The following is a 17033-nucleotide window of genomic DNA, read 5'->3' on the forward strand; positions in this document are numbered from 1 at the left end:
AATGTGTCAGTGTTGCTGCACTGTTTACAGCTCTGTTTATGATCTGTGTTAACAGTGTACTGACACTTTAACTGGCTTCAAAACAGCCGCCAGCACGAGGCCATGAATCTAGGGCGGCAGCAGACCTGCGTTTCACCTCATAAGGAAAGAGCAAGGAATACCTCCTTCCAGACACTGTCATTGATGCAACTGCTTGTGTTAAAAAAAAAATGGACAGTGAGAACTTTAGAAGACAAAAATATACTTGTAGATAACAAATGAATCTTATTTTTTCATTAGATACTTATTCTTAAGTTAATCAAATGTAATTAAAACCTAGTAAATTGGTATGAAAGCACTGACTTTTAAGAAATTTGACTAATAATTGTAATAATGTTCACGGATAAATTTGACCTCAACAAAACACATTACAGAAAAAAATCTATTAAATAAATTATTTTCTTTTCTTTTTTATTTTGGAAAGAAATTAATACTTTTATTCAGCAAAAACACATAAATTGATCTGTCATGACAGTAAAGACAATCACGTTTTCTACAAAAATTATGCAGTACAACTGTTTTTTTGTTTGTTTGTTTTTTTACTTATTAAATAAATAAATGCATAAATGTTACCAAATCATTTTGTTACCAAGGATCATGTGACAACAAGACTGGAGTGCTGGCTGCTGAAAATTCGCTTTGTCATCACAGGAATAAATTATTTTTAATAGAAAACAGACATTTTAAATTGTAATAATATTTCACAATGTACTTTAACACTTTACTGTGGTTTTGGTCAAATAATAGACTGATTTCAAAAACAAAAACATTTCTGAAAAATCTTACAGAATCCAAAATTGATGTGTGTATAGTAGTGTATATTTTCAGTGTATTAAAAGCGATTTATGTTCTCACAGACCTCAAACAGAACATGAGAATATGTGCAGGGCTTCTTCAGTAAAAGGCATTCTCTTTTTAGCACCACAAGAATTTGGTTTTAGACATAGAGGTACAGATGTTTGTCAAGAGCTCTTCACTCTGACTCTATTCAGCTGTCTCATCCCTGACTGTAATCTCAGCAGTACATTCTCCTGGCAGACCAAATGGAAAATATCCGGCTGATGTTTATTCTGGCAGACTGTGGTGATAGAGTTAAGAAACTCTCTTTCTTGTGAGTACATGTTACCTGTTAGAAACTGTCATTGATTTCGTTCTTCAGTGTGACAGGTCTATAGTGACAGAGTGTAAAGAACATACTGTACATATAAAAATATACTGTAAATGATATATTGTAGTACAACCTAAATCAATAACAGAATTACTTTCAAAACAACTGCCAGTAAATTTGTAATAAAATAATTCACACTAACAATCAAACTATAAATTTTAAGTTTCCAGCTGTAAAAGGTAAAACTCACTGTTACTTTGCGCCGAAAAGAAAAATTGCTCAGTTGCTCACAATCATCTGTCTCACTGAATCTTCATAACATCCCTCATTTATTTCTGTGTTTTGCCAAACCACAGCTGAGAGAGGCCGACACAAGCTTTCACTACAGAATAAAAGGCTCAATTAATTCATTTCGCTGTTTCTTCGCCTCGAGGGCTAGACATCAATCGGCGAGCAGACAATCCTCTTCTGTGCCATACTATAAACAACGCCGGCTGGCGCTGACTGAGGAAACAGGTATCAACAAGGGTAAGTCTGAACAGCACTGCAGCGCTGTGATTTAAGAGAGGTGTTAATGCCATCAAGAGTGAAGTCAACTGTGTCTTCCCCTCAAGGCTCATGCAGAAACAGCCAATAAATTACACAATTGCATGATATATGAGAGAGCTATCCTTATAGTACTAAAATTCACAGCCAAGAAACAGCTAGAAATGAATAAGACAAACCTAAGACAAAAACATGCAATGGTTGCAATTATGTTATTGAATGAATACTGTAAAAAGTGGTTATGTCGGGGCGTGACCCGGTGGTTAGCACATCTGTTCCCACGTTTTTGATGCCCATGTGGACACCACAAGGTATATTCTCTGTCCCATTCCTCCCTCTTTTTTATTTATTTTATTCCTTTTAGTAAACAAATCTCAAATCTGAGTTAATATGATTTACTGTCTTTAATGCTATCAGACAAAGTTTGTGTTGTTAAAGTCCTTCAGTCTTCAATTTATCCTCAGCTGGATCCCGTCAGTGATGGGGAGACTGCTTTATTTCTGTATCACACTAACAATGCAGACAATAAGGGATGACATTCCCTAAGAAACTGCTTTGAATCTGCAAAGTAATAACATGAACCTGCCTGAAATTTTAAAATGTTTAAAATGTAGTCATAATAAGTTATGGTAAGCTGTAGAGCGTGTAGGAGAAGCAGAGCAGGAGCAGAAGCAACCCAGCTTCCACCAAAACACTCAAAAGAACATATCTCCATCTTTAAAACTTTCAAAGTCTCCTTTCAGAAACAAGCTCAAGGTTTTCTTTTCTTGGGTTTGTAAAAGGAATCTGGGTTCCATTATGTATCAGTTCAGTAACATCAACCAAAAGCCTCAAAAATGAATGTTTTGCGTGAGGGAAGCTGAGAAAGTCCACTGAGATGGCCAATATAAAGTCTTTACCATGCTATTTTGCCTTGAATCTCAGAGAGTCCTGTGCAGTGTTTTACGTTTTTTTTTTTTTTTTTTTTTTTTATGTTGTCCCTTTTCATTCCCTTTTCAGTCCCTTGTGGGATTAAGCAGTGCAGATATTGTTCCACACCCAACAAACAAAAGAAAAAAATGCAGTTGTTTGGTCCATTTTGCATGACTCTGAATTGCTGAATGACACTGATTTTATTTACTCCAAACATTTCACAATCTTTGAAATGCAAACTATCCCAAATGTCCCCTGGCTGAAAGCCTTCTTCAGTGTGTCATTTCACTGCTCTTTAGATGATCTTATACACAATCTATGAGTATTATCAGGTGTCATATTTGAACAAACAATAAACCAAGTCCAACTCAGCTGGTTGATAAAATAGCAACAATAGGAACAATAAAACATCAGGCTTATTGCTCTTCAGAGTTGGAATTGAGTCATGAAAAAAATGCTTTAAATGCCAGTCCCAGCAGGCTTTAGCTCTTGAAAGGAGCGTGGCTTGATATTCTCTGTTCATGTGCCATCATTCTGCCTGAAATATTTCTATCCTGTCAATATACACTTTTCATACATTCGCCTGAATCTGTCAATGTGTCCTTGCATAACAAGCACATCATTGTATTTCAAAACAATGCTCAGGCGCTCTGACCACATGTGGTAAGATGGGAAGACAGAACTTTGGACAATGTTAAACACTGTCAGACTGATGAATAAATTGTTTTGACTCCCATTTAAAATCAGCGTTGGTGTCCAGTTCTTTCAAAACTTGACAATTACGAGCAATCTAAAATTAAATAATAAAAAATGACGTCAGACATTTTTAATAGTATTCTCTCACTGACTGGGCACAGTACTGCTCCATCAATTACAGTATGAGCATCCCAATGGAGAGGCATACTGAACATATCCATTCTTTTGAATTCAAAGCAACATTATCATACTCTTACACATACCATCACACGTGAGCGTGATATGTGTCCTAATGCTCATGTTTCCGAGCCCGAGTGTGTGTGTGTGTGTGTGTGGTGGCGTCTAGTTAAACGAGATGCAGATGGCTGGTTTGGGCCTAGTGCGCTGCAACCTGGCAGGCATCAGGTTGAGTTTGCTGCAGAGATTTCGGCTCTAGAGCCAGGCTGTCCTCTGGAAATATACTCACCCCCCTGCAGCAGAGCCCTAAACGTGGGCTTTCCGCCAGCATTGATCTCGCCAGGAGGTCTGGGCCTTCTCAAAAACACACAGCCTGCCCAACAGGTTTACAACAGCCAGCAAACTGCACACTTATATCTTTGGTTCTTCTGAAGAGGCTGTGATCGTGCATCACAGACTGAGTCCAAATTCTCAGAAACATTGTTTTTGATCAGCCTTCCTGTCAGAAAAAGTCCAAAAAAGCTGCCAGCCGGTATGGAGTAACATGAAAGAGCTAATGAGCTTGCTCACTTGCTAGTGGAAAACATTCATGTTGTACAATCACAAACAGGTGCTTCAGAAATTCTAGGTGTTTTCTGTATTTGTTTGATGCATCTGCAGATGATGACGATTATTTTTAAAATTCCTCCACAAGAATCACATGCATATGAGAAGGTCTTGTTCGCCTGTGGTTTACAAAACAAGATGAACACCACTAAACACTGATAAGCATTCTGGGAAATGCGGTCACTGGATTAGAGAAATGAACTGCTGGAAGTCTATGATGGCAGTTCATTGCCTTTGAACAGTAGTGAGGTAGAATAGTGAGGCAGCAGAGCAAAGTGCAAAAGCTCCGTCAGGATTCTCATCTCACATCTCACCCTCATTTGCTCCTTTTACTGTTTCTGGCATAGACAAACACACAAACACTAAGATTACTGATGGCTGATTGTCAAAGATATTTGAGAAACAAATTCATCACCCTTCTGTGTTTCTGAACTAAAGGATTTATGAAAATTATATTTACATTTGTTGTACAGCATGCACTAGTATGATTTTCTCTGTTGAATGCAAACATGGAAGAAAAAAAAAGAAATTTGAAGATTTTTTCAGTTGTTTTTGTCCATACCATGAAAGTCAATGGGGTGCAGAACTGTCAGGCTCCAGTGTTTTAATGCACGTCTGAGCCCAAATCAAATGGCGATGTGTCAGTAACATTCAACCTCAGTGGTTCCTCTGTGTCACCTGACTTAACGTCATGATACAAGTACCAACGAGGTTAGATGTAACTGATGTGTTGCTATATTTGATTTGGGTACGAGTAAACATGAGTTGATTAATGATTTGATTTGATTTGATTTGATTTGATTTGATTTGAGAGTGGATCACTACCTAAAAATGACAATCCTCTCATTTACTCTCCCTCACGTTCACGACTTTTGTTCATTTTCAAAACACAAGCTTAGGTTTCTGTTAACCATATAGTGTTCTATGTATGGGTGTTGATCATTATATGAATAAAAGTTCAGTTCATCATATAAAGCCATCATGTCTCTTCAGAAGACTTGGATTAAACCACTCAATACCCTACATATGGATATGTTTACAAAGTGTCAAAGTTTTCAGAATTTTCACTTTTGGGTCAACTAACCCATTAAGTTTCAGTTTCAAGTGATTGTATTACACCACTGGAGCATGGATTACACTAGCTGTGGAACTTGAAACTCTTTTATTGTATGGGCAAAAACGACTAAAACTTTCTTCAAATCATTTTTTTTTTTTTTTTTTTTTTTTTTTTTTTTTCTGCAGAAAAAAAGACAGTCATAGTTAGAAACAATATGAAGGTTAGTAAATGATGGCAGAATTTCAGTTTTTGAGTGAACTATTCATTTACATTTAAAAAGAGCAAACAACCAGTACTTAATTTTCTTATAAATTGTGAATAAAATTATGAGATTAGCCCGATGGGGTCAACCAATCCATGAGTTCAGCATACAGACCTGCACTGCCATTCAAGAATTTCAGATTTAAGCCCAAGAGAGCTCTAAAACACTTCCAAGTGCACATTTAATGTGCAAGGAGATCACGCAGTAACTATGTGAGACAATATGTTCAAACTGGCAGAATCATGTTGTGGTTTGGCCTGTGATAGGGATGCTAGGGAGTTAAACCTAACTTTGTGACAGAGAAACAAACACATGCGGGAAATACAAGAGAAGCGATTTGGATTCTGACAGCGATTTGCTTTACTTCCAACAATAAAGGACAGAGAAACATCTCTGATTCATCTAAAACCACAGTTTAAGATTCAACACATCCTTCTGTCATCAGGTTTACATTCCTCTTAAACATCTCCTTCTCTTTACTAAAACGTTCACTTTTTGCTGCCTCATCTAGTATGCTCCAGCAAAGCTTGTAAGAAATCCTCTTCTGTAAGTATTTTACATGCTCCGTTATTGTCAACACATTGCAAAATTGAATTTGAAGGATTAAATACACACTGTCTGTTTTGTCACACCGGGTGTACACTGGCAAGGCAAACTGTAATCCACATGCTGGACGAAGCCAAGCTACAGCTGCTTTATTCAGGTCTGTTAATATGACCTTGCATTAAACAGACTGGTATGATTTCAGGACTAATGACATTTAAAAATGGCAAACTATTGTTTCACTCCAGTGGAAATAAAATTTTTAAAGTGCATGTAAATGGTGTGCACTTAATGACAAAAATGCATAAGAAAACAAAAATGCAAAATGTGTAGCAAAAAATGTTGCAACATAAACACTTGCTGAACTGAATCGGAAAAAGTACGGACTTGAACTGGATAAAGACACTATTGCCTTTTGTAGATCTGCTGTATAGCCAAATTAAACTAAACTGATCTGAATAATTGTGTTATTGTCTTTTATAGACATGCTTAACAGCTGAAATTGAAGTTGTTTCATAACTGATGAATTTTACATTAACACTGTTCCTTTCCTGTTTATTACTGTGAAGTTGCTTTGAAACGATCTTGTATTGCTATAAAGTGATACAAACAATTTTTATTTTTATGTAATGTAATGATTTAAATGATTTTTTTCTCCCCAAGTACGGAGTGACATTCCACATTTCATTGGGTGGGCTTCCTCTCATCAATTTGTATTTTTGACAGGCTTCAGACTGTGGCTCAATGCATTAAAGAATTATGCCTCTCAATGGCGTAAGCTGATCAATATCATAAGGCCACATTAACAGGGCACTCAGGGCTTTATAGGGGTCCTTTTCCACTCAAGGATCCAATCAGTTAAGTGCAGTTCAACTGAAACCTAGGTCTCTTTTCAGTCCCGGGTTATTGATCGCTATCTATTAAACACTCTCTCTCAACACTATTTCTTATCCTATGTTTCACTCACTTTAAAACCTACCTTATTATCTCTGTTTCAAATCCATCTATGCTATATTTATTCTTATCATATTTAGTAAGTGAAATTCATAGCACAGCATCACAGCTCAACTCAAGCTCCTTGGTGAAATTTCCTTTCAGTAAGAGTTTGGTCTAGTAAATGAACACATATTAGGACCAACAAAGACAGTTATACTGAAATATGCATGCTGGAATGTTTCTCCTACATACAGTAGTGCTGAAAGAGGACCAACCCCTCAGTCAGATCATTTACAACATATATTTCCATATTTAAGTTTTGGTTATGAATGAGAGGTTTCCATAGTGTTTCTATAGGTGTTTGATTGCATTTGGGCCTCACACACACACACACAAAGGTTTTCCCTTGGGTTCTGCCCTGGCTCAGAGGTGTCACACGGCTCTTTCTTCTCCTGTTTAAGCTCTGTTTGCTTTGACGTTGCCCACCCCTTCACTCCTCTCTTTTCACTTCTTCACTTCTTTTCATTCTCTCGCTCTTTCTTTTCATTTCTGCACTGGATCTGATGGCACTGCGCTCAGGAAAAACACAGCCGAGGAATGTTCGGCAAAAGCGTCGGCTCGCTGACAGCAAGATGGATGCTGTGAGTGACGATCTTTTGTGCCCCACGCAAGACTCACACATGCAGGCCCGGTAAAAATAAAGTGTCAAGGATACAGGGGAGCAATTCATTTCTTCTGTGCCACAGTGACATTTAAACTGGTTTATTTACATTTCCAGTGAAAAGATAGAAGAGAAAAAGAACAAGCTCTTCTTTTCTCTGTTTTAAGATGAGTCAAAACATTAAAAAAACTAGCTGGGCAGGTGCAAAATTAGCTATTAAATGTGTGATTGATGCCAGATGATGATTATCAGGCTATTTTCATTATAGTTATGATTCAGAGCCAGACATTATTTGCATGTCCAAATGACAGTGCACCCTCAGACTGCTGAAGTCATTCTGCTATTGAACTGAATTTACTCGTTTTCACATTTGGCAGAATATTAGCCATGCTAACCAACCTCATATATAACACATTAAAATATTATAATTCTTTATTATGTTTTAAGATGCAGCTAGTTTCATCAACAGAAGTGCATGCTTTTTTCTTTCAGAAATTCTATTTAATACAGTGTAAGTGAAATCACAGAAATACACAAAGGACATTGCCAGTGTTAATGCTATTTTATTTTAAGGAGTCTACAGGAATTATATGCATCAGCAGCACTTTTAATAACCCAGAGATTTATCTAAGCCTATCTATCCGACCGCTGATAAACAGTCTGCTTTAAGAATGATTCAACCGTCTTGTGAGTGGCCAGACAATTCAGTGCAAATTATGGCAGTTCATTTCGTTTATGAAAGAGGTTCCTATCCTAGTCCATTAAATTAAGCGTCATGGATTTTATTTCTTTACTTCTGGCGTAAGCAATAGGTTAAATATTCATGTTCCCCCAGCTAATTTTTTCATGTAGTGACATTGTGTATTTCACATATATGTGTATGAAAATGTATTATTATTATTATTTTACAAATCCGCAATAAAATATAAATAATTATAATAATAATATGTAAATAAATATTTGTCAACCTTACCAGCTCTGTTTGATATAACTTAATTCGATCTTTTGAAGTCTTTTATTTGTATTTTGTTTGCAATATCACGTGAATAAAGAGAGAAATTATTATTAATAATAATAATAATAAAAAAGAAAGTAATATTACTTCGGCTTACTGAATGTCTGAAAATTAATTTTAATGACAGAGATAAAAGTGAGTGCACGGGCCAAAACCCGAGGCGTCTTGTTGGCAGACTTTTATCACATTTCTCTTTAGACGACAAAATATGCGCTGTGTATCTTTCTCGCTTCAGTCTCTATAGACACCTGTTCACTTTTTTTCCGATTTTTTTTCTTCTCCATTATAGGCTACGTGATGATGCCAAATATATACTAATGTAATAATAATAATCACTATGAATGTTATTTTAAAAACTTTATTATTTAAACTGTAAAGAAATATCTTGCGTGTGGCACTGCGCAAAAATATTAACACGCATTTTAACAAGTTGTCTTGGACAAACGATTACACCATTTTGTTCAATTTGTTGTTGTTGTTGTTGTTTTTTTGATAAAATTAAACGTGAGTCGAAACTAAGTTTCTTAAACTCCCATATAAATGTTTTTTTTTTTTTTTTTTTTTTTTTTTTTTTTTACGTAAACTTTTATTCAATAATGCATAAAAATCGTTTGCAAAGCAGACCTTAAAGTGAAGCCATAGATTCATTAAATATGTCTCTAAGACATTTGTTCAAACTTTAAGCTGTTCGATGCCGAGATTGGTAAAAATCGGCTGTAAAGAGTAATAAATTCTGTTTGTTTAACTCTGATTGACAACAGTACTTGCTGCTTACCTCTAAACCATTATTTCAAGTTTTAAAAATTAGAAACATTTTTTTGTTTTGTTACATTTTCCAAATCATTGCGTTCATTTTCCATAAATCTTTCACTTTTATCGTTATACTGTACTGGTCCTTAAAGTTCCCTTCTTTAGACGCGAAACGCTTGCATTTAAAAAGAAAACACCCGCACTTTTCACTTGGCAGTCATGGTTTCGAACTCATCTCAAACAAATTGTACGTGCAACGAAATATCAACGATGTGCCTTTGCTGATATGTAGTCGCCTTAGGCTACGCGCTTTCCAAAAATGATGCAGGAAAAAAAATGTTGGACCTACCGACACACTCGTTGGCTTCTCTGGCGGTTGCGCGCTGCCAGGGTCGGTCATAGTGAAAAGGTTTGCATCTGTCACACTCTGGTCCGGCTGTATTGTGCTTGCACTCGCACACTAGGCTTCCATCCCGGTCTTTGACGCACCGTGATGCGTGTCCATTACACTTACATCTGCCTCCGACCTGCAGGTCTGACACGGCGTAAAAATAAGAATCTCTGGCCAGCTCCGAGTCATCCTCATTTTCGTCTCCGAAAGTGTGCAGTCGGCTGAAAGTCACCTTAATGTCAGTGGCAGTCACCCAGTCCTGAAGTACGGGTGAATTGTCAAAGTCGTGCGCGGAGGGTCGCCCGTCCAGGGTGCTGAACGCGATCAACCCGCCGGAGAGAGGGTGCATGTCGGTGTGCGAATCTGTGCAGATGGCCTCTTGCTCGTTTTGCTTAGTGATCGTGGCTTTGCTGGGCTTGTTGTACATCTTTCTACACTGGGTCGAGTAGTACTGGAAAGGCACCCAAGACTTTCCGTAGTCCATTGATTTAAAGATAGCCATAGACTCTGGTCTTGGTGAGCAGAACTGCAAACTCACGTAGGTAACCTCGAATTTCTTGTCCAGGGATAATGTTAAAGTGACGTTTTGAGGATACTGGATGTAATTGTCCGACTGCCAGCAGGTGAGATTATGAGGATTGTTCAGGTCGGTCAGGTAAGCAGGTGGGTGATATTTCTTTGGGTCCGACGCGTCGCACGTGTGGCAGTTTCTGTGCCTTTCATCCCCTTTCTCAGTCACCACACAATACCTACTCGGTGTTTTGCCGCAGGTGCTGGACGCGCGCACTTCCTTCCCGAACGCCGCGTTCACGAAATCGGGGATGCATCTTCTGGGGTGACCGTTCTCGTCGTAACACGGATCCGGTGGGGAAGTCTGAGCGGCGAACATGCTCATGCCGTATCCGCCGACAGTCCCTTTGAATACACAGTAGAGAGTCACCAAAGTGACCAAAGCATCCGAGACCCTCAACATCGTCACGCGCCTTCCTCAGTCTCTCCTGTGCTGAAACACAGCCGTGTCCTAATGAGAGAAGATGCTTTCAGTCTTTGCAGATGGGAAATCAGTTGACAGTCTGAGCGTGATCAATCCACAAGCCGCTATGACACCGCGGTCAAACCGGTGCCAAATGCGAATCTAAATCTGACTCCAAAATATGGGCAAACTCCTGGATCTAAACCATCACGGAAGGTCCGACAATAATTACGATTTCGCAATTAAAGAAAATCGCAACTGAAGAAATCTCTACACAGGTCACTGTACCTCCGTCAAACAGTTTAGCAAAAGCAGAAAAGTCACAAAACAATCTCAGTTCGTGCTGGCTCTCTTTTTCCGTGAGTATTGAACACGCGCTTTCACTTGTCTCTTGAATCTCTGCGCATGTAGAGGATATAAGAAGATCCCGTTAGTTTGAGCTCTAATGAGATAGGAGACTCTCTCTCTCTCTCTCTCTCTCTCTCTCTCTCTCTCTCTCTCTCTCTCTCTCTCTCTCTCTCTCTCTCTCTCTCTCTCTCTCTCTCTCTCTATCTGTATCTGCTCTATGGAGTAAGAGACGGACGTCTTTTTACGCAGAGGTTTGAGCTCATTCATTTCCAGCAGTGACACTCGAGAGAACAACGACATCCACTGGTAGATTATCAATAAAACCAGAGCAGACGGGATTGAACAGAATATAGCCTAATAGAAGCGTAATTTATCATTTAGTTACTACACATTCAGTGTCTTTGCGCTATAATTGTCGCTATAATTGTTGTTAATTTATAAAAAAAAAAGGGTAGAGAGACTTTAGAGAAAATATAAAAATAATGCAGTTTTTTGTAGCAACAGTAGATAAGTCGAGTTCAACAATATAGATGCTTATTTCAGCAATACTTGCATAAAATATGAATTTATAATTGTATTATTTGGTCATTGTGTGTTCGTAAATTAACTTTATTAGCCTAATGAGTTTTTTTTTTTTTTTTTTTTTTTGTGATAAAGGTTTTCGGTTAGTGCCTCTTTATTTTAAATAGCATTCAAAGTTAATTACTTGTTTGATTTACGAGTTTGATTAATATAAATGATTAGCAACCGCGACAACAAACCACATAATTTTTGGTTAGCCATAAGATCTTATTTGCTGATTTTGCATGAAAAGTCGTGCAGGTCTTCGCATTTCTAACACTTTTTAGGTCAGATGTGGAATTTATGATTATAAAAGTATATCATATTTATATGACATGTAGCCTATGTCAAATGTTTAGTTCATTAGGCCTAGGCCTATATATAGCCTAAATATAAAAGTAGGCCTTTTTTTTATTCATTTTTTTATTTAGAAATAAAAACAATTTCGCGACAAATATGCAACTATAATACATTGGTATACAAAAAGAAAGCAATGACAACAATAACAATAATATTTGTCAATGTAACTGATACTAATCTTGAATTGTCTACTTATTCAGTGGAAAGCACAAGAACGGTATAACGTTGCTATAGTAACCTAAAAAAAACCGATATATTTGGCGCCGGAAAATTACATGCTAAGAATCATCTGCATGGTTATTGTGTTATTTATATTAGGCCTACTAAACTACGTTTTGAGAGAGAGAGAGAGAGAGAATTTGGGGTGAGGATTCGTCATATTAAACAGAGTTGTTGTAGCCTAACGTACCTTTGAAATAGAACTGCAAGTATGCAGTTAACTCTTTTCATATGACGGGTTAGACTCCTCCGAGCCACCTCCGGTAATTCTCACCCTGAGTGAGGATAAAGTGTGTTTATTTCGGCTACTTATTTAAATACAAAGTTTTCTCACATAGGCCTATAACAAGGACATTAAATGCTCCAACTACCACCTCCAAACATTTCAGGAATCACAATCATATCAGCTTTAGGCCTACCATACGATAAATGAATTAATCAAACGGACATTCAAATTCACTAGTGATGAAAGACGCATGCGCAAATAGCATGGGTGTCAGAATGCGTTTTAGCTGAAGTCTGAAAATTAGATTAGATATTTGTTAAATAATTATAGTTTAATCTATTTAAACACAATTAGTGAACAATTCTAACATCTCAAATAGCAGTCGGTGTTCAAAGTCGTTTGGTGTGCGGTGTCTAAAGAACTTAAAGGGATAGTTCACCCAAAAATGAAAATTATGTCATTAATGACTCACTCTCATGTCGTTCCAAACCCGTGAGACCTCCGTTCATCTTCGGAACACAGTATAAGATATTTAAGATTTAGTCCGAGAGCTTTCAGTACAACAATACACAACCAAATAAACAATAACAGCCCACGTCCAGAAAGGTAATAAAAACATCTTCAAAGTAGTCCATGTGACATCAGGGGGTCCGTTAGAATTTTTTGAAGCATCGAAAATACATTTTGGTCCAAAAATATCAAAAACTACGACTTTATTCAGCATTGACTTCTCTCCCCGGGTCTGTTATGAGCGCGTTCACAACACTGCAGTTTAGTTATATCCGGTTCGCGAACGAATCACTCGATGTAACCGGATCTTCTTGAACCAGTTCACCAAATCGAACTGAATCGTTTGAAACGGTTCGCGTCAACAATAAGCCTTAATCCACAAATGACTTAAGCTGTTAACTTTTTTAACATGGCTGACACTCCCTCTGAGTTCAAATAAACCAATATCCCGGAGTAATTCATTTACTCAAACAGTATACTGACTGAACTGCTGACCGAGCCAGATAACGAACGAAACATTGACTCGTTCTCAATTGACTCTGCCCATTGGTTCGCCTACATCAAAAATAAATTTCTCAGTTAGGAGGAGAATGTGAAACTTGGTCTGATTAGAGCCCGCACCGGCTGCACGGGTCTCAAATTGCCCGGCTTTACAATTGTCCTGTAAAGCACGCTTCATCTTCCACTCTCCACACAAACTATTGAGTATAGCGCACATTTATCTAGGTTTAATGTTTAAACATTGTTATATGATTGAACTGTTTTATATCTATAGATTTTATTTTAGTCAAGTCGTGATGATTTGAGAAGGCTAAATGGATCAAACATGACTCACTGTCTGCCGCTGGCTGCTTGGTCATTACTTTAAAAACAAAAACTTATATTTAACGAACAAAAAATGTTCCAAATGTTTATCTAAATTAACTTAAATAAAATAACAAAACAAAATATAATCACTTTGCCATTACATACAAAACTGAACTATTTTAATAGCTGAAACTATAGCCTACTATAGGCTGTTTTGGGAGAAGCTGTCGGACATGTTAATATTTTCAAGTGAATGCTCGAAATACATTATTTTTGTAACACTTTACAATAATTAACTAACGTTAATACACTTTAATACTGGTGGTGGTTGAGGAGAGACCCCTCCCCCCCCACACACACACATGATTGTAAAGCGCTTTGGGTGTACAACAATACACAATAAAGTGCAATATAAATGCATCATTCATTCATTCATTTATTCATTCATTCATTCATTCTATTGTAAATTTTTACAATTATTTGTTATTAAAGCATATGTTCACAAAACACTGTTAAATGAAACAGAAAAGCAACCAGATGTGCATGATTTGGTGTGGCAGCCAATACAAATAACCATTCCCTACTTAAATCCTGCTTTTGGACCAGGCTCGGTTGCAGAATCACATCTGTGCTTCTAAAATTATCTTTTTCTATATAGTGTAGTAGCTATCTCTGTGTTGTACGTGGCCACTTGTCAAGCATGAAAAACACACGTTGTATTTAAATTCTGAATATATTATCATATACAGCATGCTCCCTTTAAATTTATTTATATACTGTCCACTGGGTATAGTACCTGCTTCTTTTTTTAGTACCACCTCGTTGAGGTTCCAGAGGTGCTTTTCCACTGCGTGGTACCACTCGTCTTTGCACGGTTTGCATTTCCACTGTAGTTTAGTATCGCTTTATAGTGGGCGGGATTATTTACATGTCATAGTTCCGCCGCCTCTACTGCCACGACTCCTAAAAAAAACTATTTTATTTGTCACCCCAAGCTCTCGCTGGATCCGCTCCTTTAATATCAATGAGAGGAACGTCTGTACTTCGCAACCGACAATGACGTTTTTTGGTTGTTAAAAAAGGTGCACTGGTTCAAAACAGTTGCATTCGATCGTTGGCTGGTTGTGCTGGAAAAAGTTTTTTTTAGGAGTCGTGGCAGTAGAGGTGGCGCAACTATAACGACATGTAAATAATCCCGCCCACTCTCAAGCGATACTAAACTGCAGTGGAAACGCAAATTGTGCCAAGTCGAGCCGTGTCTACTGTATTGAGCCTTCCCGAGCTGAGTCGTACATGCAGTGAAAAAAGTGCCATTAGTGGTTGTTCATGCTAGACCTCTCAAACTTTGGGGCACTGTACAAATTGTGAATAAAAACAGAATGCAATGGTGTGGAAGTTTCAAATTTCAATATTTTATTCAGAATACAACATAGATGACATATCAAATGTTTAAACTGAGAAAATATATCATTTTAAGGGAAAAATAAGTTGATTTTAAATTTCATGGCATCAACACATCTCAAAAAAGTTGGGACAAGGCCATGTTTACTACTGTGTGTCATCCCCTCTTCTTTTTATAACAGTCTGCAAACGTCTGGGGACTGAGGAGACAAGTTGCTCAAGTTTAGGAATAGGAATGTTGTCCCATTCTTGTCTAATACAGGCTTCTAGTTTCTCAACTGTCTTAGGTTTTCTTTGTCGCATCTTCCTCTTTATGATGCGTCAAATGTTTTCTATGGGTGAAAGATCTGGACTGTGGCCTGGCCATTTCAGTATCCGGATCCTTCTTCTACACAGCCATGATGTTGTAATTTATGCAGTATGTGGTCTGGCATTGTCATGTTGGAAAATGCAAGGTCTTTCCTAAAAGAGACGACGTCTGGATGGGAGCATATGTTGTTCTAGAACTTGGATATACCTTTCAGCATTGATGGTGCCTTTCCAGATGTGTAAGCTGCCCATGCCACACGCACTCATGCAACCCCATACCATCAGAAATGCAAGCTTCTGAACTGAGCGTTGATAACAACTTGGGTTGTCCTTGTCCTCTTTAGTCTGGATGACATGGCGTCCCAGTTTTCCAAAAAGAACTTAAAATTTTGGTTCGTCTGACCACAGAACAGTTTTCCACTTTGCCACAGTCCATTTTAAATGAGCCTTGGCCCAGAGAAAACACCTGCGCTTCTGGATCATGTTTAGATATGGCTTCTTTTTTGACCTACATAGTTTTAGCCGGCAACGGCGAATGGCACGGTGGATTGTGTTCACCGACAATGTTTTCTGGAAGTATTCCTGAGCCCATGTTGTGATTTCCATTACAGTAGCATTCCTGTATGTGATGAAGCACAGACTAAGGGCCCGAAGATCATGGCATCCAGTATGGTTTTCCGGCCTTGACCCTTACGCACAGAGATTGTTCCAGATTCTTTGAATCTTTGGATGATATTATGCACTGCAGATGATGATAACTTCAAACTCTTTGCAATTTTTCTCTGAGAAACTCCTTTCTGATATTGCGCCACTATTTTTCGCTGCAGCATTGGGGGAATTGGTGATCCTCTGCCCTTCTTGACTTCTGAGAGACACTGCCACTCTGGGAGGCTCTTTTATTCCCAATCATGTTGCCAATTGACCTAATAAGTTGCAAATTGGTCCTCCAGCTGTTCCTTATATGTACATTTAACTTTCCCAGCCTCTTATTGCTACCTATCCCAACTTTTTTGGAATGTGTAGCTCTCATGAAATCCAAAATGAGCCAATATTTGGCATGACATTTCAAAATGTCTCACTTTGAACATTTGATATGTTATCTATATTCTATTGTGAAGAAAATATAAGTTTATGAGATTTTTAAATTATTCCATTCCTTTTTTACTCACAATTTGTACAGTGTCCCAACATTTTTGGAATCGGGTTTGTACTACAAATACAACTAACTTGAACTTGTACTACACAATCACAGATTATGTGAGTTAATGTCAAATACAAAGAGTTCCGTTGTTACAACCTAACCCACTACTGGGGTGAGTCATAACACTAGCCGGGGATAGATGTAACAATAAGAGGTAATTTGGTGAAACAATATCTGCACTTTCCAGATTATGCAAGAACTTTATTGAAGAACAAAAGTGACCAATTTAAACTAAGAAAAATATTGGTTTGAAGTTAGCATGAAAGTCTAGCATCAAATTAAACTAGAGAAATGGCTACTTAAGATTATGTAAGTCACAAAATTGTATCTACATTACAATGAATGCTAGGCCAAACATATTCTTGATAAAAAAAAAAAAAAAATACTTTCTTCCCTGAAAATCACTTTTTTGGTGACAA

General features: G+C 37.6%; 1 protein-coding gene across 3 annotated transcripts in view; it reads right to left on the reverse strand.

The window, feature by feature from the left end:
- Positions 1 to 11159, reverse strand: part of LOC109096435 (netrin-1) — a 56534-nt gene extending 45375 nt beyond the window's left edge. Inside the window, exons 1-2 of one of the 3 annotated variants that reach the window (XM_042758161.1) lie at positions 10828 to 11158; positions 9658 to 10792 (exon numbers count right to left, since the gene is read on the reverse strand). In XM_042758161.1, the coding sequence (XP_042614095.1) occupies positions 9658 to 10672 (1015 nt within the window). In that variant the 5' untranslated portion in view covers positions 10673 to 10792; positions 10828 to 11158. Of the gene's footprint in view, positions 1 to 9657 lie in introns of all 3 variants that reach the window. The other 2 variants (XM_042758162.1, XM_042758160.1) reach the window with 2 other exon arrangements.
- Between the last annotated feature and the right edge of the window lie 5874 nt (positions 11160 to 17033).

This window comes from Cyprinus carpio, chromosome A6, assembly GCF_018340385.1.
Source record: "Cyprinus carpio isolate SPL01 chromosome A6, ASM1834038v1, whole genome shotgun sequence".
NCBI lineage: Eukaryota > Metazoa > Chordata > Actinopteri > Cypriniformes > Cyprinidae > Cyprinus > Cyprinus carpio.